Consider the following 26,986-nt stretch of genomic DNA (forward strand, 5'->3'; position numbering starts at 1 on the left):
AAAAGTTTTCAAAAATACATGGTGTTAAGTATTTCAAGTTTTAATATTAGTAATCTTTGTTAGAAAAAAAACATTTATAAAATCGAACCTAATTGACATATTAAGGCGTTCAATTTGACTTCTCAGATTGTCCATTTCCTCCTTGAGTTGGTTTCTTTCGGTTCTAAGTTGCCTGATGTAATCAGCTCCCTTCTGCAGCATAGCGGCTTTACTTGATTTTGCATTTGGATTTTGATTGAGTTGCGGTATTAAACTCTGAAGCATGTCGAAACCATTCTTAATATTGTATCTGCGCTTCTGCTCGGCATGAATGTGGCCGACTCTTTTGTGTTCCTTGTAGTGTCCTCGCTCAGAATCGCCTTTTATATAACCACGCGAAGGAGACAGCGGACTGCCTAAACTGACGGGACTATTTAATGGGCTTAAACTAAGAGCCTGAGGACTGGAACCGTCTTTCGGTGAACTAGGACTCCCCTGCGATTGATGAGATTGCTTGTTTGAATTTAACAGAACTTGCTGACCACTTACAGTTTGTTGCATTGTCTGGAAAAACAATATATTCTTTAACAATCCATTTCAAGACAGAAATTACTTTATATATATTTTCTTGAGTTTTTAAGGAGGTTTAAAAAAACGGTTTTACTACTTCAGGGTTGACACAAAAATTGAATTTTCTTTTTCCCTGACTTTTCTCTGATTTCCAGACAAAATTTTCACTTTTTCCCTGACGAAGAAAAAATATTCTGATTTACTCTAAAAATTATTGGATACTCAAACAAGGTTGCTACAGGTCAGGGAAGTCAGGGAATTCAGGGAAAGTAAAATTGGTCAGGGAAATCAGGGAAAAGTCAGAGATTTTTAGTAAAAGTACTGGAAAAATAAATTGAATTTTTGAAAATTCATGAGAAAACTCTGAATTTTGATGTTTTTTTGTTTGCCTCGTAAACTATGAAATTACCACGAATTTTAATACAAAACCAAAAATTAAACCAAACCAATTTAATCAATTTAAATTTTTTATCAATTTTTATCAATTTAATTTTTTTTATTTAATTTAATTTTTTTTTTAATCAATTTTACCAATTTTATCTATTTCTGAAAATAATTTCTTTTTAAATAACTTAATTTTTCAAAAAGTATCATAAAATTATGACTTATAAATTATTTAATGAATAACTTTTACAATCTTCATAAATACTAGATTGATAGAAGAATTTTAGTTCAAAATACTAAAAAAAAATTTAATTTTCGAAGAGTTACAAATGATTCCAGAAATTCAAATTACTTTCAAAAATTATAAAAATTCATCGCAGAATTTCAATTATGTTCAAAAATTAAAAAAAATTCTCGTCAAAATTTCAATTATCTTTATAAATAATAAAATTCTTCATCGAAATTCAATTATTTTTAAAAATTTTAATAAATTTCTTGACAAAATTTCACAAGAATTCAATTATTTACAAAATTTTTAATAAATTTCTTCGAAAAAATTCAATTATTTTCATAAGCAATAAAATTTTCACAGGAATTCAATTATTTAAAATACAAAAAGTCATAAAATTTTTCGAAAAATATCAATTATTTAAAAAGATTTTTACAAAATTTGTCGCAAGAATTCAATTATTTTAAAAAAATTGAACAAAGTTCTTTTCAAGAATTCAATTATTTTTATAACTAATAAAATTCTTCACCGAAATTCAACAATTTTTATAAACTTAAATAAAATTCTAAAAAGGATTAAATTATTTTCAAAAGTAATAAAATTCTTCGCAGAAATTAAATTAAGTTTAAAAATTAAAAAAAAAATTTTGTCAAAATTTCAAATATCTTTATAAATAATAAAATTTTTCATTAAAATTCAATTATTTTTATAACTTTTAATAAAATTCTTGTCCAAATTTCACAGGAATTTAATTATTTACAAAATTTTAAATAAATTTCTTTGAAATAATTCAATTATTTTCATAAATAATAAATAAATTTCTTTGAAATAATTCAATTATTTTCATAAATAATAAATTTTTCATAGGAATTCAATTATTAAAAATAAAACATTTCATAAAATTTTTCGAAAAATATAAATTTTTAAAAAAGATTTTTATAAAATTCGTCGCAAGAATTGAATTATTTAAAAAAATTTAACACAATTCTTTGCAAGAATTCAATTATTTTTATAAATAATAAAATTCTTTTCCTAAATCCAATTATTTTAGAAAAATTTTAATAAAATTGTTGGGATAATTTTAATTAATTTCATGAATAATAAAACTCATCGCAGGATTTTAATTATTTTTGATACAATATTTTAATCGAATTTCCCGAAAAATGTAATTATTCTGAAAAACGTTATTAAAATTTGTTTTGACAAATTTTAATAATCATTCAATTATTTAATAAATTATTTATTTTTTAATTTTAATAATTGAATTCTTCTAGAGTTTTCTAATAAAAATTGATTTAAAAATGAATTACCGAATAATCGATTTATTATTTATGAAAATAATTGAATTATTGCAACGAATTTTATTACATTTTTTTTAAATAATTGCATTTTTTTGAGAAATTTTACTACTTGTAAAAATAATTAAATTCTTGCGAAGGATTTTGTTAGGATTTTTGTAAATAATCAACTTTTTTTTGAAAAATTTTATGGTAATTTAAATTATTATAAGTTGTTGAATTTCATAAAGGTTTGAATTTGAATGTTTTGAAAAATTTTAAAGAAAGTTAAAAGTAAAAAAGAAGTTATTGATTTTTTTTTTAATAATTTGACAATTCAAGAAATTTGTTAATATGTAATAAAATATTTGTGGCAACCCTGTCAAAAAATATCCCTTTAAATTTATTTATGAATTTCTCTAATTGCAAAATTATTTGAAAACATCAATAACTTCTTTTTTAAATAAATATTTAATCATTATTATTTTTCTATAGGAATTAAGATTCTCAAATACAAACCTTCTGAAATGCAATAACTTATGAGAATATTATGATAAATTTTATAATAAATTTAAGATGACAGAGTGATAAAATCATTATTTTATATCATAAGAATATTGTAACTATAAATTCAGATTTTCAAAGATTTTAATTTTGAACCCGTTTCAAAATTCAATTATTTCAAAAAATTCACGCTATTATGCTCTTAATATTCAAATTGTAACTTAAAATTTTAAGTAAAATTCATTATTTCATCAATTTTTATTAGAAAATTTTTCGAGAATTCAATTATTTAAATACAAAAATAAATAGTTTATTCAATAATTGAATATTTCTTAAAATTTAATTTTTATGAAGAATTTTATCAACATTTTTAAAAATAAATAAATTCTTTCGGCAAATTTAAAAAAAATTTTAATAAATGCAATTTTCTATCATTTTATTTAAAATTGTATAAAAAATAATTGAAATTCTGCCATAAGCTTTTGTTATTTATGAAAATAATTGAATTCTTGCAACGAATTTTATGAAAAAAATTTTTAAAGAATTGATTTCCTGTGAAGAATTTTATTTTTGAAAATAATTGAATTCCAGAGAAAAATATTATTATTTATGAAAATAATTCATTTCTTGTGAATAATTTTATTCAAATGTTTTTCAATAATAATTGAACTTCTCAGAATTTTTTAAAACTTTTTCAAAAAAATTAAATTCTATCGAGAAATTTTATTAAAAAATAGAAAATAATTGAAATCTAACGAAGGATTTTATTAAGTTTTTTTTTAAATAATTGAATTCCTGTGAAAATGTTTATTTTTGAAAAGAATTGAATTCTTGGGAAAAATTTTATTAAAATTTCTTAAATAATTGAATTGCTTCAAAGAATTTTATTTTTTACGAAAATAATTGAATTGTTTGGAAGATTTTTACAAGTAATTTTGACAATAATTGTATTCCAAGGAAGAATGTTATATTTTACGAAAATAATTGATTTCTTGTGAAGAATTTTATTCAAATTTTTTTAAATAATTGAATACGCATAAAAAAATGTATTATTTGTGAAAATAATTGAATTTTTAAGAAGAATTACATTGAAAATTTTATTAACTAAAGCTTGTAAAGAATTTTGTTAAAATTTTTTTAAATAACAGAATTTTTAAAAGAATTTTATTTAAATTTTTCGAAATAATTGAATTTTTCAGAAATATTTTTTTTTAATTCTCTGAATATATTTGAATTTTTTTCGATAAATTTCATTAAAAAATTAAATTAATTGAATTGGTTGGAAGAAATTTATAAAAAATTGGTAAGTAATTGAATTCCTGTGAAATTTTTATTAAAATTTTGTTTAAATAATTGAATTCTTTTGGAAAATGTTATTAAAATACTAGATATTTGAAATAATTGAAACAATTTCGAAATAATAATTTTATGATAGTTCTTGAAAAATTAAGTTATTTAAAAATAAATTATTGTCAGAAATAGAAAAAATTGAAGGTTTCGTATTAGAATTCTTGGCTATTTCATAATTTATGAGGCAAACAAAAAAGAGACCAAAATTCAGAATTTTATTTTCTTATGAATTCTAAAAATTTAATTTTTTCCAGTACTTTGTCTGACTTTTCCTTGAAACCCCTGTCTCAGAATTTATGATTATTGTGGTTATAATAGTAATAATCCATATTAAAATTCATATTTTATTTTTATGAAAACAAATTTGAATTAAAACTTTTTAAATTCTAATATTTTTTAAATTGCTAATTTTATTTAAAAAAGTATGTAAGAACAGGATTGCCACAAATATTTAATTTTATTTTTCTCTGACTTTTCCCTGATTTTCAGACAAAATTTCCACTTTTTCCCTGACCCTAAAGAATATTCTGATTCACTCTAAAAATTATTAGATATACTCAAAAAAATGTTCTATTACATATTTACAAATTTCTTGAATTGTCAAATTATTAAAAAAAAATCAATAACTTCTTTTTTACCTGAATAAATATTTAATCATTATTATTCTTCTATAGGAATTAAAATTTTTCAAAACATTCAAATTCAAACCTTTATGAAATTCAACAACTTATAATAATTTAAATAACCATAAAATTTTTCAAAAAAGTTGATTATTTACAAAAATCCTAATAAAATGCTTCGCAAGAATCTAATTATTTTTACAAGTAGTAAAATTTCTCAAAAAAATGCAATTATTTAAAAAAAATTGAATAAAATTAGTTGCAATAATTTAACTATTTTCATAAATAATAAATCGATTATTCGGTAATTCATTTTTAAATCAATTTTTATTAGAAAATTCTAGAAGAATTCAATTATTAAAATTAAAAAATAAATAATTTATTAAATAATTGAATGTTTGTTAAAATTTGTCAAAACAAATTTTAATAACATTTTTCAGAATAATTACATTTTTCGGGAAATTCGATTAAAATATTGTATCAAAAATAATTAAAATCCTGCGATGAGTTTTATTATTCATGAAATTAATTAAAATTATCCCAACAATTTTATTAAAATTTTTCTAAAATAATTGGATTTAGGAAAAGAATTTTATTATTTATAAAAATAATTGAATTCTTGCAAAGAATTTTTTTTTATCATAATTGAATTTCTGCGAACAATTTTATTATTTTTAAAAATAATTGAATTCTTGAAAAGAACTATGTTAAATTTTTTTAAATAATTCAATTCTTGCGACGAATTTTATAAAAATCTTTTTAAATACCTAATTAATATCTTTCGAAAAATTTTATGAAATTTTGTATTTTGAATAATTGAATTCCTGTGAAAATTTTATTGCTTATGAAAATAATTGAATTTTTTTGAAGAAATTTATTAAAAATTTTGTAAATAATTGAATACCTGTCAAATTTTTCCAAGAATTTTATTAAAATTCATAAAAATAATTGATTTTGATGAAGAATTTTATTATTTATTATAAAGATATTTGAAATGTTGACAAAAATTTTTTTTTAAATTTTTAAATATAATTTAATTTTTGCGAAGAATTTTATTACTTTTGAAAATAATTTAATTCTTTCTACAATTTTATTCAAGTTTATAAAAGTTATTGAATTTCGGTGAAGAATTTTATTATTTATAAAAATAATTGAATTCTTGAAAAGAACTTTGTTCAATTTTTTTTTAAATAATTGAATTCTTGCGACGAATTTTATAAAAATCTTTTTAAATAATTGATATCTTTCGAAAAATTTTATGAAATTTTGTATTTTAAATAATTGAATTCCTGTGAAAATTTTATTGCTTATGAAAATAATTGAATTTTTTTGAAGAAATTTATTAAAAATTTTGTAAATAATTGAATTCCTGTGACATTTTGCCAAGAATTTTATTAAAATTTTTAAAAATAATTGAATTTCGATGAAGAATTTTATTATTTATAAAGATAATTGAAATTTTGACTAGAATTTTTTTAAAATTTTTGAACATAATTGAAATTCTGCGAAGAATTTTTATAATTTTTGAAAATAATTTTAATTTTTGAAATGATTTGTAACTTTTCGAAAATTAAATTTTTTTTAGTATTTTGAACTAAAATTCTTCTATCAATCTAGTATTGTAAAAGTTATTTATTAAATAATTTCTAAGTCATAATGTTATGATACTTTTTGAAAAATAAATTATTGTCACAAATAGAAAAAATTGAAGGTTTTGTATTAAAATTCGTGGTAATTTCATAGTTTACGAGGCAAACAAAGAAACATCAAAATTCAGAGTTTTCTCTTGAATTTTCAAAAATTCAATTTATTTTTCCAGTACTTTTAATAAAAATCCCTAACTTTTCCCTGACCAATTTTACTATCCCTGACTTTTCCCTGAATTCCCTGACTTCCCTGACCTGTGGCAACCCTGAAGAAGTTAACAGTGTAAGAAAGATTCTTCCTTAATGGAATAAGATTTTTTGAAAAGCGATAACGCTTGAATATTTCTATTGAATGAAGAATAGACTATAAATTACCTGTTGTTGTACTTGAGACGGTACTGTGGGTGCAGAATGCATTGACTGAATTGTATTGGGAGTTGTAATGTGATGATTGTTGCTGGCAACAGACGGGGAAGAGGAAGAAGGTGGAGATGAGGAGGAACTTGTGGCAGAAGTAGAAGAGGAAGAAGTTGATGAAGGTGAAGAACTGGATGGTGGCAGCATTGGTAAAATGTGCTTTATCCCACTTGATTGACTTGCTCCACGTGCAATTTTATCATTGCCAGTATTGACTGCGTATAGGCCAGGAGTATCTGAAAAAGGATCATTTCAGTTTTCAGCAACACTGATTTTTGACAATTTTAAATGTTTATTTTTTCCTTAAAAAACTTACTGTTTGTGAGTAAATGTGCCAGAAGGACATTGTTATTGACATTGAGAGCTGGATCACTCTGAGCAGAAACTAAAGGCGGCGGATGAACTCTCGCGCGAGGCAGAGACGAACTACTTCGAGACCTACTTCGAACTTTAATCTGATTGTACTGAAACAAATAAAAAGCACTTTTTTATTATTTATGAAAATAATTGAATTCCTAAAAATAATTTTATTATTTACGAAAATAATTGAATCCCAGTAAAAATTTTTGTTATGAATTTATGCGAAGAAATTTATAAAAAAATTTGTAAATAATGAAATTCTTGTGAAATTTTTATTATTTTTTGAAAATAATTAAAAGTTTGTGTAGAAATTTATTAAATTTTTTTTTTAAATAAGTGAATTCTTTTTGAAAATTAATTTTATTTTTCCCTTATTTCCATACTAAATTTTGACTTTTTCCCTGACCCTAAAGAATATTCTGATTCACTCTAAAAATTATTAGATAATCAAAGAAAACATTATATTACATTTACTTACACATTTCTTTAATTGTAAAATTATTCGCAAACATCAATAACTTCAGTTTTAAATAAGTACATATTTAATAATTATTTTTCCATAGGAATTGAAATTCTTCAAAACATTCACATTCAAACATTTTTAAAATTCAACAACTTATAAGAATATTATTTTATAAACATTATTAAAAATCAACAACTTATAAGAATATTATTTTATGAAATTTTTTATTTTTATAAGAGTCGAATTTTTCTCCGAGTCGATGACTCGGAGTAATTCATATATTCATGTTTTATAAAAATTTAGATTTCCAGAAAGTTTTTCAAAAAAAAATTAAATTATTCACAAAAATTATAATAAAATTCGTTGAAAGAATTCAATTATTTTCATAAATAATAAAATTCTTCACGGGGTATCAATTATTTTTAATACAATTTTAAATAAATTTCTCGAAAAATAAAATTATCTTCAAAAATTTTTTGCAAGAATTAAATATTTTTAAAATCTACTATTTTAATAAAAGTTCTCAATTCAATTATTAAAAAAAAATGTAATGAAATTCATTTCAGGAATTCAATTATTTTCATAAATAATAAAATTCTCTACATTATTTCAATTATTTAAAAAAAATTGATACGTATGTTACGTAAACAGAGTAATTGGAACTTACGTAACTAATCAAACTTGCGTAACTTACGTAACTAATCAAATTTACCTAATTTACGTAACTAATCAAACTTGCGTAAGTTACGTAACTACAACAAATCACGAAAGTTACTTAATTAATGAAACTTACGTAAGTAATGTAATTACAACAAATTACGTAAGTTACGTAACTACAAAAAATTACGTAAAGTTAATCTAGTTATGTAACTTACGTAAGTTCTATTAATTACGTAAGTTTGGTTAATTACATAACTCTAGTTGCGTAACATATGTAAGTTACTCTAGTTACGTAATTTTAGTCTTATTATGTAACTTATATTAATTACGTAAGTTGCTCGAGTTACGTAATTCAAGGGAAACAATTTTTCTGTGATTGAAACTAAATAATAATGTTTTCCAATTATTTGTTTCGAGTCGACACGAAACTAAACTTTCGAGACGGTCCCTGATAAAAATCCCTGACCTGTGACAACCTTGAATTGTAATTTAACCCTTTAACGCACAAATGTGCTAATTTTTAACTTTGGTTTCAAGCTCATAATATTAAAAGGAAAAAATTAATAAAAATTCTACAAGGACATATCCATACGTTTTTAGGGTCGCTCTTTCGAATGGCATGGTCAAAATTTCCAAAAAGTGACGATTAACCCTTATTTTTTTAAAAATACTCAAAAAATACAAGATCATATCGATTTTTCCAAATCATCTAAGGTACCTATAAAAAACGTATTCCCGATAGTTTTAGTTTGAAAATATGCTTTGCGTTTTAAGATTTTTGATATTTTTTGATTCAAAATGGCGCCTGAAAATAAACAATTTTCCAAAATTTAACACAGGATGGATACAATTTTTAAAAGTTCATGAAATAGATTGAAATTTGTTACTCGGGGGTACTCGGGGTCGCTGATTACGAATCTGAAGTCCGATTTTAAAAATTCAAAATGTCAGATCACTTAGGTACCAATTTGTCGAAAACCACTGAACAGATGTGGTTTTTTTAAAAATACTTGTACATTAATGGACTGTAATCTGGTCTTTCGGTTGTACAAATAAATTAGTTTGTTTAACCCTTTAACGCCCAAATGTGCTGTTTTCCGACTTGAACTTTAACTTCGTACAACTATTAAAATAAAGCTAAAAAAATTTCAGAAGTACCATTTCCAACTATTTTCGGGGTTGCTCTATCGAATGGCGTTGTCAAAATTTCCAAAAAATGAAATTAACCCCCTCTTTTAATGAAATTTTCCAAAAAATGCAAGATTTTTGGATGAAATTTTTTTTTTTATTGCAATTTTCATTGATATGTCGGTATCTTCATATCGTCTAAGGTATAAAAACCGTATTCCCGATAGCTGCACTTTAAAAATATGCAGTAGTTTTTTTTTCTTTTTTTCATTTTTCATTGAAAAATGGCGCCCGAACGCAAATTTTTTTTTTTATTACACATACAAATTTTTTTTCTAAATTTGCTTAAATTCGCTTGAAATTTGTTAATCAGGGGTTTATGAGGTCGCTAATTACGAATCTGATGTTAGTTTTGAAAAATTCAAAATGGCGGATTCAATATGGCGGACGATTTTTTAAAAATTTACCAAATTCACCTCAAACTTGTTACTCGGGGGTTTTCAGGGTCGCTGATTACGAATATGATGTTAGTTTTTAAAAATCCAAAATTTCGGATCTAATATGTCGGACAAAAAAAATAAAAATCATCCGGATTGGTTTGAAAATTGTTAATTGGGTCAATTTTGGAATTTACTTATACTCAATTAATAATAATGTCAATCTTGAAACATTACTTTCATAAAACTTAGTTTAATTACTTATTGAATTTTAAAGTGGGGACCTTTTTTCATCATTAAACTTAGTTTGAGGTTGTATTCTGTCACGTCCCGAGCTAAGGCAAGGGTAATTTTATTAAGCGAATAATAAAAGGGAGGTAAAGTGCTGATTTGATTTTACACATTGAGGGTTAAATTAAAAAAAGTTTTATCTCGGAATGTAACATCTACCAAAACTTATTCTAAGTACTGGTCACCTTCAGTTACTAAGGACAAATGTTTTTTATTATTTGAATATCTGTTGCATATTAGATCCGAAATTTTGGATTTTTAAAAACTAACATCATATTCGTAATCAGCGACCCCAAAAACCCCCGAGTACCAATTTTTAAGCCAATCTGAATGATTTTTGTTTTATTGGTCGCCATTTTGGATCCGCCATTTTGGACTTTTGAAAAACTAACTAACATCATATTCGTAATCAGCGACTCCGAAAACCCACCGATAAACACATTTGAAGCCAATAACTGAAGTTTTAATATTGTCGTCCGCCATATTGGATCCGCCATTTTGAATTTTTTAAATTTGACTTTAGATTCGTAATCAGCGACCCCAAAAACGCACGAGTAACAAATTTCAATCGATTTCATGAACTTTTGAAAATTGTATCCATCCTGTGTTAAATTTTGGAAAATTGTTTATTTTCAGGCGCCATTTTGAATCAAAAAATATCAAAAATCTTAAAACGCAAAGCATATTTTCAAACTAAAACTATCGGGAATACGTTTTTTATAGGTACCTTAGATGTTTTGGAAAAATCGATGTGATCTTCTATTTTTGGAGTATTTTTGAAAAAATAAGGGTTAATCGTCACTTTTTGGAAATTTTGACCATGCCATTCGAAAGAGCGACCCTAAAAACGTATGGATATGTCCTTGTAGAATTTTTAATAATTTTTTCCTTTTAATATTATGCTGAGCTTGAAACCGAAGTTAAAAATCAGCACATTTGTGCGTTAAAGGGTTAAGTTCGAGAATGCTTATTTCCACTAGAGTGTAAAAATAAATGATAAACTATAAAAGAAACCTTTGGTACTGCGAAAACCTCTTCCTTATCCGCCACAGATGTAAACGGTCTTGGTAAAAGTTTCGTGGGATGCGAGGCTGACTGAGTTAGATCAAGTCCTGGTGATTTACACTGCAACAGTATGTGTGGCTGTATTGGTTGTTGATTCGAAACTGTGACTACCAGCTGAGCTGGCACTGTCTGCAAGTGGAATACATTGAGAAATTGCCGAATTTTTATAAGAATCATAAGAATGATGAACTCACCTTAAAATTACTTGTGTTAAATTTGCACTGTTGACTATTGAATTCTTGCTTGGGCGATGTGAACTTGTAACCCTGTTGTACTTGCTGTACGACCTTGTAAGGCTTGAGCATTGGTTGCGAGACGGGTTCTGCTTTAATAATAATCGGCTGCGACTGAGGCGAATTGGTTGGCGTGTATGTGTGAGAACCCACCAAGTTCTGAACGTGCCTTATCGAGGGCAATTTATTTGTATTTAATGAATTATCATTCAAACTGGTCAATTGAATTTGACTTGATCCGGAATTGAGTTGCAGTGGCTGAACATCCATTGTGTACGTTTGTTGAGATGGTTGATAGGATAAATTTGGCTGCTGATAGGTATTTTGTTGATGTATAATTCGATTAGGCCTTGATATCGATCTCTCTGCATTGCTTTTCTCCCTCACAAGTTGATTATTCACCTGCGACTCGTAGTTTTGCGATACAGAATTGAAATTGTCGCTCAAGTTCCTGGTGGTAAAAAAGAAAGAGTTTAAGTTTAGACAAATAATCTGTAACTAAAATTTTCTTTTAAAAGGTCTTGTTAAAATCTTCCTCGGGTTGCCACGCTTTTCCAGGTTAAAAAAAAATTGGTCAAGTGCGAGTTGTACTCGCACTGCAATGGCGGATTCCGTACACAAATATTAAAACAATACTTGCAACATTGATCGGTAATTGGTAGAATTAAAATAAACAATTAAAAAAATATATTCAAATCATTTGATAAAAAAGAATAACTAAAAAAATTAAAGTATTGTATACCATCTAATATTGTAAACAATACTTTAATTTTTTTTAGTTATTTTTTTATCAAATGATTTTAATATATTTTTTTGATTGTTTATTTTAATTCTACCAATTACCGATAAATGTTGCAAGTATTGTTTAAATATTTGTGTACGGAACCCGCCATTGCAGTGCGAGTACAACTCGCACTTGTCCAATTTTTTTTATTTTTAGTTAAGAAATTAAAGTTTTTTTTATTTTTTTTTAAAAGTTTCTTAAATAAATTTTTTGTCGTCAGACTGTAATAATACACTAGGATACCAATTTCCAGCTCATTAGGTCAAATAATGTAAAAGTTAGGGAAAACAAATTTTTTTTTTGAAATTTTTTAGTTTTTCCTTGACAACGCTATGGCCATCATTACATATCAAGTTCTCTATATTTTTCCTGTAATATTCGAGTAAAAATACACCAGCATGCAAAATTTCAGCTCTCCATGTTGAATAGTTTAGAAGTTAAGGGGGGGGGGGGGATGGTCACTTTTTATGCATTTTTGGCCAAAAATCTTGTTATTTCCTTGACAACGCTATGACCATCACGTCTAATCACATTCGCTATATTTTTCCTGTAATCTACGAGTGAAAATACATATCTGGACCAAATTTGAGCTCTTTAGGTCAAATAGTTTAGCCGCTAGGGGGGGGGGGACACGATTTGGCTACGGACACAAGAGTCTCACCAATAGGGTTCCGCCGATACACCGTAGGTGTACGGAACCCTAAAAACAGAATTTTTACAGATTTTTAAAACGAAAATTATTCGAAAATATCAATAACTTATTTTAAATAAATATTTAGTCATTATTATTTTTTCACAGAAATTAAGATTTTCAAAAATTTCAAATTCAATAGCATATAAGAATATTATTATAAAACTTGCTACTTTGTTACTGTAACTTCTTGAAAATCTATTTTCATCATTAAGATTAATCATTTCTAGAATTTTCAACTAAAATTCTTCTTTAAGTCAATTTTTTAAAATAATTTTTTGAAAAAGTTCTTTGAAAATTTTCAAATTCTTTTGTTTACTATTTAATTTTACGAAATTTCGATTATTCTGACAATTAAATATATGAGAAAATAAAAACTTCAAATAATTTCAAAAAAAATTCACTTAATCTTCTTCAAAAATATTAATTCTACAGAAATGTTAGTTAAAAGTATGAAAACTTCAAATCAAAGATTTTAATTTGAAACCTTTTGAAAATTCAATTATTTCTAAAAATCCACGCTATAATGCTTTCAATATTCAATTATAATCTAAAATTTTAACTGAAATTCATTTTTAAATAAATATTTATTAGAAAATTCTACGAGAACGTCGCATTCAATTTATTATTATTATGCAAAATACAAAATTTTTTATTTTCAAATATAAATTTTTCAATAATTTCATAATCATAATTTAAAAAATTCACTTAGGTACAAAATTAATTATTATTATTTAAATTTTTAAAAATTTGAATACAATTCTTAGGAAGAATTCAATTATTTTCATAAATAATAACATTCTGAGGATAAAAAACAGTTATTTTTATAAATAATAAAATTTTTTGCTAAAATTCAATTATTTTCAACAAAATTCTAATAAATCCTTCAAAACAATAAAATTTCACGAAAGAATTCAATATTTTCTTAATTCGTTATAAAATTTTCCAAAAGAATTCAATTATTTTCTAAAATTACAATAAAATTCTTGCTAAATATTCAATTATTTTTAATGCAATTTTAACTAAATTCCTATAAAGAATTTAACTAATTTCCGAAGAATTTTAGTTATTAAAATTTTTTTAAAATCTAAGTTTTTTATAATTTCTGTAATTAAATTAATTTAAAATTGAAATTTTACAAAATTTCAAATAAAAATCTTTTGATGTTCATCTACCTAAGCAATTTGTAAACGCAATTCTTTTAAAATTGAATTAATTTTGAAATATTTAAGTAAAATTAGATTTCAAGAATAAACACAATAACTTTAGAAAACAAGAATTTTCCAGGATTTCGATGGAAATTCCTTGACTTTTCCAGATTTTTTCAAGGTTTATAAAATTCTTTGACATTTACAGGTTTTCCAGGTTGCGTGGCAACCCTGCTTTCAAACGTGGAAGTAGTTACATTGAGAAGAACAAAACTGTTTATTTTTAAAAATTAAATTCAAGAAAGAAAATGTATAATTACATGTTATTTCTGAACACATTGATTGATTCCTGTTGTGACTGGGTATAAATCTTGGCAGTATATTGCAGATTTTGCAAACTCGTGTTTTGTTCATTTTGCGAGTGAGATTGTTCTGTCTGCTGACTGATGAGTGTTGAATCCTGGCTGATGTCGTTTACTTGATTCATAGGATTCATTAGATCCAGTTCTGGATAGTTATTGGATAATGCTCCACTGTAGTCCTCTTCGGGCACAGGGGCCAGTTTTGAATTCAAGAATTCTTTAAAAGACAATAATAATAAGATTTGTAAACTTTCTTGTGAAAAACGATAAATATAAAAGAATATTCACCTTGGAGTGGTTCAAGAGTATCCATAAAGTCGTCAAGATTAGGTTGAAGTGGTCCAAGACTGGGCTGAATAAAATCAGCTAAACTGGCTCCACGAGCTGAAAAATTTTACAGAACTAGTTTAAATAACAATCAAAAAAGGAAATATTAGTTTTTTCAAGTTTGGAATAAATATGAGGCAAGATGCCTTTAATAATCGTTGTATTCCGGTAATCTGTTCGCAGTTTGAAGTTAGTTGTTGTTTGCTTTTTTGTTTCCTAACTTTTTAAAATAATTTCTCTTTTTAAATGTTTAAGATTTTTAAATTAATGTACTGAAAAGCATACTATACATTCTTGTATAGTATTTATAAAAAATTTAAACATAATTGAATTAATTTCAAGAACTTTATCAAAATTGTTTTCAATAATTGAATTCTTTCGGGAAAATGTAATTAAAATTGTATTAAAAATAATTTAATTGTTTTTAAGTATTTATTTCAATATTCTTGAAAATAGTGGAGCTTTTTAAAATAATTTTTACTGAAAATTTTTAAAGTAGGGGAGATTTGAGAATTGTGGGCCACCTCCATTATTTAATAATATTTACAAGTTCGATCATCCAATTTTTTTTTTATTTTCTTTTGTTCGTCCAAAGTAAATTTCATGACTTTACAACTCTTTACAATTACCTACAAACCGTTAACAAAAATCACCTGAAAAATTGCATTCAAATATTTATTTTGGGCCTTCATGTTTTTATTGTTTTTACAAGGATTTTCAAGAATTAATTATGGAAAATATTTTTTTAATTATTGTGTGTCATTGGTATTTTGACTCCAAAAAGAAATTTTGCATTAAATTAAAATGTATAAATAATACAAAGCTTTTTGTAAAATGAAGCATTTGGGGAATTGTGGGACACGTTTATGGAGAAAGTATTTGGTGCTTGTTTTTAGCGATTTAATTGCAAAATTATTATTAAAATCACTAATAGTTATAGTAATTATTTTAACAAAAACAATTATATTCATTGCGATTTAATCGATATAGCTGTTCACTTATAGAATATGTAATTAATTGAGCTTATTTTACTTGTCTAAATTGTGATTCCGATTAATTTCATTTTCTTACTTTTTCTTTTCTAATTTTAAACTAATAATTCAACATTTATAACATTTTTAATATTTCTAACCATTAAATAAATATACTTCATCGTTATTTTTGATTTTGAACACAATTTAGGCAGTGGCCCACAATTCCCCAACATTTTTAAAAATCATACAAGTGCACTCTTTGGTAAAACTGAAATTTCTTTTAGTTAAGTGATAATTTTGGCAAACTGACTATGATATATATATGACAGATTAGACTTCCTACTGACACAAAAAATTTTTAAATTTAAAAAAAAAATTTTTGTGTGTAAGATATTGAGCTAAGAAAAAGTGTGGCCACATTATATTAATAAATAGTAAATTTTTCTCAGAAATTCAATTATTAATACAATTTTCATAAAATTCTTCTGTGTGACCACATTATATCAATAAATAGTAAATTTTTCTCAGAAATTCAATTATTTTAAACACAATTTTCACAAAATTCTTCTAAAAAATTTACTTATTTTTTAAAATTTTACAAAAATTCAATTATTTGCATAAATAATAATTTTTTTGTCAGAGATTCAATTGATTTAAAAAGTTTTAATAAAATTATATTCAAGAATTTAATTATTTTTAGAAATAATTAAATATTTGATGTACTGAAAATCATTAAATTGTATTGAAAATAATTTAATTCTTGGCAAGATTTTTATTAAAATTCTTTAAAATAATGAACTTTTTTTTAATAATTTTTACTGAAAATTTTTAAAATAATTGAATTTTATGAAGAATTTCTTTCAAGTTTTTAAAATAATCGTGTATATTATTAATTTTAATTTAAAATATTCCTATCAAATTTTATTAAAATTACTCATAGAAAATTAAATTCTTTTAAACAATTTTATCATAGTTTTTTTTAATAATTAAATTTCTTTTTAAGAATTTCATTAAATTTTGTATAAATATTGTAATTTTTAAAAATAATATTAATTGAAAATTTTGAAAATGATTGAAATTAACAAAGAATATTATTAAAAACTTATGAGAACAATATTGAATTGTTTAGAAAAATTTTATCACAATTTATAAAAATAATTAAACCTGTTAGAGAAATTTTTTTTTAAATTATCATGAATATAATTGAATTTTTTCCTAGAAATTTTATTAAAATTGTATTGAAAATAATTGAATTTCTACGAATTTTATTATTTACAAAAATAAATTAATTGAATTCTGACCAAGAATATTTTAATTTTTAAAAATAATTGAATTTTTATTAAAACACTTGAAAATAATTGAATTTAAATAATATTATTAAAAATAATTGTATTCTTTCGAGCAATTTCATTAAAATTGTATTGAAAATAATTGAATTCCTCCGAAACATTTCATTATTTATGAAAATAATTGAATTCCTTTAGAGGACTTTATTATTTTTAAAAATATTTTAATTCTTGCGAAGAATTATCTTATTTATAAAAATAATTAAATTGTTTCGAAGAATGTTATCTAAATTTTTGAAAATAATTAAATTTTTATTAAAACTCTTGAAAATAATTGAATTCCTCCGAAACATTTCATTATTTATGAAAATAATTGAATTCCTTTGGAGGACTTTATTATTTTTAAAAATATTTTAATTCTTGCGAAGAATTTTCTTATTTATAAAAATAATTGATTTGTTTCAAAGAATGTTACTTATCTAAATTTTTGAAAATAATTGATTTCTTTGAAGGAATCTTATTAAAAATTTTGAAAATGATGATTTTTTTAAAAGAATTTCATCAAAATTGTTTAAAATAATTGAAATTATATTAGAATTCTTGAAAATATAACATTTTTTAGTTTAAAAAATAATAATAAATGGAACACAGTTGTTTATAATAATTATAATCGTGCAAATTGATTTATTATTTTTTCAATTGTAGCAGCGGCCATTCGGATTAGAAAGAAATTTACCCCAAATTAATTGGTTGATTCTTATAGGAATAAGATAAATTGTTCTAAGTGGGACATATATGTCCCAAAAGGGTTAAAGTGAAACATTTCAAAGAAAGAAATTGTTAAGCTATCTTACCAATTTCTCTAGGGTCGGGAAAGTATATTGGCTGATTAGAAGTAATTGTCGAAAAAAGCGTGTCTGTCATGAGCTCCATATAATCCTCATCAACCATCATGCTGTGCATACTGTCGCCGCCGGTCATCCCACTTGTCCCACAAAACGAATTGCCAACACCAGTTCCAAAACCACTTGAAGTTCCTAATCCGTTGCTCCATTCCAACATATCCATCGACTCCAACTGTTCAAGACGACAATAATTAAGGAATTTTTAAATTACTTTTTAAATCTCAACACTAATTCAAATTCTTCTTTTATTATTTTCTTCAATTTTTAACTAAAATTCTTCTCTAAATCAACTATTTTTAATAATTTTTGAAAAAGTTCTTTGTCAATTTCAGGGCTACCACGGTTTTCCTCATTTCAAATTCCCTGACTTTTCCAGGTTTTCCAGGTTAAAAAACGGAATTTTTCCAGGTTTTTAAAACTACATTTATATTTTATCAAATTTTAATTTTGAATTTTACCAAACTCCCTGATTTCCAGACAAAACGACTTTTTTCCTGTTCTATTACTTTATTATTTATTTATAGTCCATACCTTTCGGTTTCGGACGAACTTCCGGATTACATCTTACATATTCTCTTTATCAAATTTTCATATTTACGCAAAACATAAAAACCGTACATATTGTTCAAGTCCACACATTAAAACATTTTATATCAATAAACTTTAACTTAAATCCTAAAATATACTACAATCCTGTTCTATAACATTTACTTACGAATTTCTTTAATTGTAAAATTACTCGAAAACATCAATAACTTCGTTTTTAAATGAATTTTTAATCATTATTATTTTTTTACAGAAATTAAGATTTTCAAAAATCTTAAATTTAATAACATATAAGAATATTATTATAAAACTTGATGCTATCATTATTTTATATTATAAAAATATTGTTACTGTAATTTCTTCAAAAATATTTTCATTTTAATTCAATTCTTCATTTCTAGAATTTTTAACTAAAATTCTTCTTGAACTCAATTTTTTTTTATAATTTTTGAAAAAGTTCTTCTTTGGGAATTTTTAAATCCATTTGTTTACAATTCAATTTTACCTAAAATTATTCGATTATTCTGACATTCTTCAATGAAAAAAATTAGAAATTAAGGGGATTTGAACCTTGATGACGTCACAGTTTGTGCAAAGCATTAGTTTTAAATCTGTGACGTCATCATGGTTCAAATGCCCTTAAAAACTTCAAATAATTAAAAAAAAATTCCATTAAACTTTTTGAGAAAAATTAATACTAAATTTCCTTAAAAATCTTGTCAAGAATTTAATTATTTTTATAGATAATAAAATTATTTAAATTATTTATAAATTATTTTTAAAATTGACAAAATTCTTCGCAAGAATTCAATTATTTTCAAAATTGATAAAATTCTCAGCAAGAGTTTAATTATTTTCAAAATTGATAAAATTCTTCGTATAAATATTCAATTATTTTCGATATTAATTTTTACGTAATTTCGATTATTCTGACATTCTTCAATTAAATATATATTAGAAAATAAAACCTTGAAGAATTAAAGAAAAATTCAATTAAACTTTTTTAAAAAAATTAATTCCACAGAATAATTATTTAAAAGTATGAAATTAATTTAAAAGTTTTCAGATTTTAATTCGAAACCTTTTCAAAATTCAATTATTTCTAAAAATTGACGCTATATTGATTTCAATATTTAATAATAATCTAAAATTTTAACTGAAATTCATTTTTAAATCAATATTCACTAGAAAAATCCACGAGAATTCAATGATTTAAATACAAAAATAAATATTTTATTAAATAATTGAATGTTTTTTAAAATTGAATTTTCATAAAGAATTTTATCAACAAAATTTTTAAATAAGTTAATTCTATTGACAAATTTTAATAAAATTTTAAGAATAAGTTCATTTTTCGGAAATTTGATTAAAATTTTAATTAAAAAAAATTGAATTTCTCTAGAGAATTTTTTAAAAGTTTTTAAAAATAATTGAAATTTTGCAAAAAATTTTATTAATATTTTAGAAAATAATTAAATTTTGAAGAAAAATTTATAAAGATTATTGAAATTTTGACGAGAATTTTTGTAAATTATTGAACACAATTAAATTTTTGCGCGAAGAATTATATTAATTTTTAAAAATAATTGAATTCTTGAGACGAATTTTATTAAAATGTCTTTTTAAATAATTGAATTCTATTATGAAATTTTATTGACATAGTAGACATTGAAAATAATTTAATTTTGACAGATTTTTGAAATTATTAAAATTTCAACAAAGAATTTTATTAAAATTATTTTGAAAAAAAATTGAATTACATATTACAAAGAATTTCATTAAAATTTATTAAAATAATTTAATTTTTTGAATAAATTTAATTAAAACTTTATAGAAAATAATACTTAAATTCTAATAAATAAATTGTAGCAAAAGTTTTTAAAATAATTGAATTTCTTTGAGGATTTTTAATAAAATTTTTAAGAATAATTTCATTTTTCGAGGAATTCCATTAAAATTGTATTAAAAAAATTAAAAGTCTGCGATGAGTTTTATTATTTATGAAAATAATGAAATGTTAACGAAAAATTCTATTTTCATATTTTCATATTTTTGGAAATAATTGAATTTCTCACAAGAATTATACTATACTTTTGAAAATAATTGAAATTCTGCAATCATTTGTAATTGCTTCAAAATTCACTTTCTTTTAGTGTTTTTAATTAAAATTCTTCTATAAATCCATTATTTTTAATAATCAATTGAAAATATATATTAAAAAATTTAACTAATTTCAGAAGAATTGGAATAATTAAAACTTCTCAAAAATCTACGTTCTTTAAGACGATTTCTAATTAAATTCATTCAAAATTTCAAATTAAAATCTTTTGAAATTCATCTGTACTTATGTAAATTTTAAACGCAACTTTTTTTAAAATTGAATTAATTTTGAAATATTTATGGAAGATTAGATTTCAAGAATAAACTTTAGAAAATAATAATTTTCCAGGATTTCGATCAAAATTCCCTGACTTTTCCAGGTTTTTTCAAGGTTCATAAAATTCCCTGACATTTTCAGGTTTTCCAAGTTTCCAGGTTGCGTGGCAACCCTGCAATTTTCAAATCCATTTATTTACAATTCAATTTTACGAAATTTTATCGATTATTCGGAAATTGTTCGATTGTATATTAGAAAATAAAAACTTTAAATAATTTTAAAAAAAATTCACTTAATCTTCTTCAAAAAAATTAATTCTACAGAAATGTTAGTTAAAAGTATAAAAAATTCAAATTTTTAAAGATTTTAATTTGAAACCTTTTCAAAATTCAATTATTTCTATAAACTCAAGCTTTAATACTTTTAATGTTCAATATTATTATCTAAAATTTTAACTAAAATTCATTTTTAAATCAATTTTTATTAGAAAAGTCTACGAAAATTTAATTATTTAAATAGGTACAAAAATAAATAATTTATTGAATAATTGAATGTTTCAGTAGGAATTTATCAATATGTTTTTTTAAATAATTGAATTCTTTTGGAAAATTTTAATAAAATAGAAATTGAAAATCATTGAATTCAGGAAAGTTTTTAAAAATAATTGAAATCTTGCTAAGAATTTTATTAAAATTCTTGAAAATAATTTAATTTCAGAGAAGAATTTTATTATTCATAAAGGAAATTGAAATTTTGAAGAGGATTTTTTAAAATTTTGAATATAATCTAAAATTTTAACTGTAAATAATTTTTAAATCAATTTTTAATAGAAAATTCTACGAGAATTGAATTATTTGAATACAAAAATAAATAATTTTTTCAATAATTGAATGTTTCTTAAAATTGAATTCTCATAAAGAATGTTATACACGAATTTTTAAATAATTGAATTCTTCTGATGAATTTCAATAAAATTTTTAAGAATTATATTATATTTTTCGAGGAATTTGATTAAAATTGAAATACAAAAAATTGAAATCCTCTGATGACTTTTATTTTTATAAAAATAATTGAATTATTGCGAAGAAATTTAAAAAAAAATGTTAATTGAATTCCTGTTCAAAATTTTTTTATTAATGAAAGTTATTGAATTATTGCGAAGAAATTTATCAAAAATTTGTAAATAATTGAATTCCTGTCCAATTTTTATTATTTATAAAAATAATTAAATGTTTGCGAAGAATTTTATTAAAATTTTATTTAAATAATTGAATTCTTTTGGAAAATTTTATTAAAATAGTAGATATTGAAAGTCATTTAATTGAGAAAAATTTTTGAAAATAATTGAAACTTTGCCAAAAATTTTATTAAATTTTTTTGAAAATAATTGAATTTTGGAGATAAATTTTCTTAATTATAAAGAAAATTGAAATTTTTACGAAAATTAAAAAAAAATTGAACATAATTGAATTTCTCTGAAGAATTTTATTACTTTTCAAAAGAATTGAATTTCCACAAATAATTTTCCCAAAATTCAATTTTTTGGGTTTTTTTTAAGTAAAATTCTTCTATAAATCCATTTTTTAAAATAATTAGTTCAATATATTCCAAAAATTAAACTAGTTTTAGAAAACTGAATTATTAAAATTTTTCAAAAATCTATGTTCTTTAAATTTTCTAATTAAATTTATTGAAAATTGAAATTTTATAAAATTTTGCAATTGAAACCTTTTGAAGTTGATCTATTTATGAAAATTGTAAATTCAACTTTTTTAAAATTCAATTAATTTTGAAACATTTAAGTAAAATTATTCATTAAATAATTTATAAGTAATAATTTTATTAGAAATAATTTTCTTACTTTTTTTTTTTTTTTTTTTTTTTTTTTTTTTTTAATAGGTGCTTATAATTTATTACAGATTCCTCCCTTAAAATGCATTTAAAAAGCAATTTTCATTGATAAATTAATATTAAACATACCACATCTGTGCCATCCTTGTTGGTCCAGCCAAGGATCTTGTTCCGGTAGAACATCCGCCATTTCTTGTATTCTGCTGTCACAGCTGCAAGTTTTCTCTTCCAGTATTTACCCTCTAACACTACAGCCTATAAAAAATTGAATTTTATCTCATAACTTCGCATTCATCTGTCTGATAAAATTTCACCTTATATTTTAGAGATCTATAAAGAGCAATTAAAAAAATTTTCTTCTACTATATATATAGTTAACATTTGAAAAATTTTAACTGACGGATGTAGTACGAAAATAGATTTTAAAAAATTTAGTTAGTTTCATTTCATAAATACCTACAGCATTAAGTTAAATTTCATCGAACCATGTTTAATATACGTTAAACATTAAAAAGACACTAAACATTCACTCCTCTAGGTTTATCTAATCAGATGATTTTTACTCGTTTACTCTTTATCAGAAAAGACTTTTTTAAAACTTCTTATTTTTATCTCAATAATTCTCTTAATAGATAGTTGTACATTATTTAAAACGTTTAGATAAAAATTCTTATCGACAGTTGTATTGAAAAAATACAAATCCAGATAAATTAAAAAACAAATATTTCATAAAGATTTAGACAAAGTTGTTTAGAAAACAATATTATACGTACAAAAATAAAGTGCTACAAATGGAGGAGGAAAATATTTTTACAATGAATTTTTAAATATCTGGAGATTATTTTTCCTTTGTGAAAATAGTTCGATTTGACCATAAAAAATTTCGGCTTTCGATAAGGGACTAGAAATACTTAACCCTTCACAAATGTCAAAAGAGAATTAAAAAAATTGCTTTTCACTTATTCTAATTTCACTAACAGACTGGTTTAAATAATAATTTTCTTTTTTATGTCCTGCAGGATCCATTAATGTAATCAGGGCTCGGATAGAATTTAAGACTCAAAAAAAGTCGCTTTAGTCGCATAAATTCACAACAAAAGTTATGAAAAGTCGCATAAAATTTGCAAAAAAGTCGAAAAAAAGTCGCATGGAATTTTAGAGAAAACGGCAAAAAGGAAACAAGAAATTCTCAAAATTGTAAAAAAATCACATTTCTCGACAACACATACTTTAATATCAAACGATCCGGAATAAAATTTAATAAAATTTAATAAAATTCAAAGCAAAATTTTAAGGGCATTTGAAACTTGATGACGTCACACATGCTTTGCACAAACTGAAACGTCATCAAGGTTCAAATGCCCTTAATTAGGTATTTTTAACATTTTTTTAAAAATTCTCTTTAAAATGTAAAATATTTTTATAAATAATAAAATTCTTCTCCTAAATTCAATTATTTAAACAAAAATTTAATAAAATTCTTGTCAAAATTTCAATTATCTTTATAAATAATAAAATATTCTTCTCTAAAATTCAATTATTTTCATAATTAATAAAATTCTTCGCAGAAATTCAATTATATTCAAAAATTTTTTTTAAATTCTCGTCAAAATTTTATAAATAATAAAATTCATTATGGAAATTTAATTATTTTTAAAATTTCTGATAAAATTCTAATACAAAATTTAATTATCTTCAAAAGTACGAAAATTCTTCGCTGAAATTCAATTATTTTCAAAAAATTATTTTAAATTCACCTCACAATTTCAATTATCTTTATAAATATCAAAAATTCTTCTGAAAAATTCAATAACTTTTAAACATTTTTAAAGAAATCTGTTCAAAATTTTAATTATTTTTATAAATAATAAAATTCTTCTCTGAAATTTAATTATTTGTAAAAATAATAATAAAATTCTTGTCAAAATTTCAATTATCTTTATAAATAATAAAATTCTTCTCTAAAATTCAATTATTTTTATAAGTAATAAAATTCTTCGCAGAAATTCAATTATATTCCATTTTTTTTCAAATTCAAATTTTCTCGATAAAATTCTTTACAAAATTCAATTACCTTCAAAAGTAAGAAAATTCTTCTGCAAAATTCAATTACTTTTAAATATTTTTAAAAAAATCTGTTCAAGATTTTAATTCTCTTCATAAATAATAAAATTCTTCTCTGAAGTTTAATTATTTGTAAAAATAATAATAAAATTCTTGTCAAAATTTCAATTATCTTTATAAATAAAAAGATTCATCCTAGAAATTCTATTATTTTTAAATTTTTTTTAAAATTCATCGTCAAAATTTTATTTATCTTATTCATAGATAGCAAAATTAATCCTAGAAATATAATTATTTTCAAAAGTTCTGATAAAATTCTTTGCAAAATTCAATTATCTTCAAAAGTAAGAAAATTCTTCGCAGAAATTCATATTTTCGAATTTTTTAAATTTCTCCTAAAAATTTCAATTATCTTTGTAAATATCAAAATTATTCTGCAAAATTCAATTACTTACTAATGTTTTATAAATTTCTTCTCAATAATTCAATTATTTTCATAAAAAATAATTACAATTTTTTTTTAATATAAAGTCGTTATAATATAAAATAATGTCGAAGACTCGGAGTGATCGATTTCTTCATGTTTTATAACAATTTTTTGTAAGTTGTTTAACTTCAAAAAGGTTTGAATTTGAATCTTTTGAAGAATTTTATTTCCTATGGAAAAATAATAATGAAATATTTATTTAAAAAAGAAGTTATTGATGTTTTCGAAAAATTTGAAAGAAATTTGTAAATAAATGTAACAGATCATTTTTTTGACTAAAACTTTTTCCTTCAATTTTCTAAAAATTTTAAAAGTTTCACTTTCTAATTGACAAATAGAATTTATAAACATTTTTTTTCATTAATTTTTAAAAAACTTTAAATTTTATTAAAGCAATTGTAATTAAGAAATAGAAATGATGCAAATTATTGTTTCCTTATGAAAATTGAGAATTTCCTACAAAAATATTAAGAAACGAGATAATATGTTGTTTTTTTCCCTAAAGAGAAGAATGATTTTGTGAAGAATATTGTTTACAAAAAAAAGATTTCTGTCATTTACAATTTAAGTCGAAAAGTAATTGAAAAATTTGAAAAAAGTCGATTAGTCGCATTTTTTCACAAAAAAGTCGAAAAAAAGTCGAAAAAGTCGCACAATCCGAGCCCTATACAGTATAGGATCCTTGTTCCAATTTTCTGCAGGAGTACCTGACACGTACCTATGCAGGTTTTTGTCAAGGATTCTTTAAAAGATTTTTATCTGGATGCTACAAGTTTCTGAGCATGCTTGTGGCAAGCTTTTGAATAATGAGAAAATTTTACTACTCGCAGGAAAACAAAACTACTCATTTAACAAAAGTTAAATGAGTAGCCCACATTTTTAGTAATGCTCTTTATTACTAGGGTCTAGATATTTTCACTAGAATATGTTTATTAATAATAATATATTATAATTTCAATTATAGATTACCTCTGGTTTGTTGTGTGTATCGACATCAAGTGGCGAAGCAAATTGACAAACTAATGTATTTTGTTTTAAAATAACTGAAACAAAAAAAATTATTCATCTGCTTAAATTCTGTTAAAAGTATTTAATCTTATGGTTAAAAATTAACTTAAGAGTCAAAATACATAAAATACGAATTAGGCCTAACTTTTTAAATAAGTTTTCACTATTTCAACGATCAGTTAATTTTTGATAAACCATTAATTATTTTTTTAACTCATATAGTATAAAAATTTAGTCTAAATTTTACGTATTCACATTAATTAATGGAGTATTTATGTAATGTTATGAAGTATAAATATATATATATATATATATATATATAATACCGGCAAAACCCGAAGAATTGACTAGTCAATTCGCGAAATGCCGGGGCCATTTAAACTTAAAATAAAATTATAAATAATTAATTAATAACTAATAATTAATTTAATTTAAATTTAGGCAAATTGGACATTTTTTCTAAAAAGGCTTCGTCATTTCACGAATTACTTAGTCAATTTGAGAAATAATTGATTAAAGAATCCAGTGTATAGGTAGAATTAACTTATATTCTTATATTTTTT

General features: G+C 22.7%; 1 protein-coding gene across 4 annotated transcripts in view; it reads right to left on the reverse strand.

The window, feature by feature from the left end:
* The window catches only part of LOC122504803 (MLX-interacting protein), a 98,415-nt gene that overhangs the window by 1,537 nt on the left and 69,892 nt on the right, over nt 1-26,986 (reverse strand). For 2 of the 4 annotated variants that reach the window (XM_043616055.1, XM_043616056.1), the window contains exons 4-13: nt 26,385-26,458; nt 22,994-23,119; nt 18,040-18,262; nt 14,887-14,982; nt 14,557-14,815; nt 11,575-12,064; nt 11,330-11,509; nt 7,293-7,440; nt 6,935-7,212; nt 89-543 (exon numbers count right to left, since the gene is read on the reverse strand). In XM_043616055.1, coding sequence (XP_043471990.1) covers nt 89-543; nt 6,935-7,212; nt 7,293-7,440; nt 11,330-11,509; nt 11,575-12,064; nt 14,557-14,815; nt 14,887-14,982; nt 18,040-18,262; nt 22,994-23,119; nt 26,385-26,458 — 2,329 coding nt within the window. Of the gene's footprint in view, nt 1-88; nt 544-6,934; nt 7,213-7,292; nt 7,441-11,329; nt 11,510-11,574; nt 12,065-14,556; nt 14,816-14,886; nt 14,983-18,039; nt 18,263-22,993; nt 23,120-23,324; nt 23,374-26,384; nt 26,459-26,986 lie in introns of those variants that run through there. The other 2 variants (XM_043616057.1, XM_043616058.1) reach the window with 2 other exon arrangements.

This window comes from Leptopilina heterotoma, unplaced genomic scaffold (genome assembly GCF_015476425.1).
Source record: "Leptopilina heterotoma isolate Lh14 unplaced genomic scaffold, ASM1547642v1 Lhet_32, whole genome shotgun sequence".
NCBI classification, from domain to species: Eukaryota; Metazoa; Arthropoda; class Insecta; order Hymenoptera; family Figitidae; genus Leptopilina; species Leptopilina heterotoma.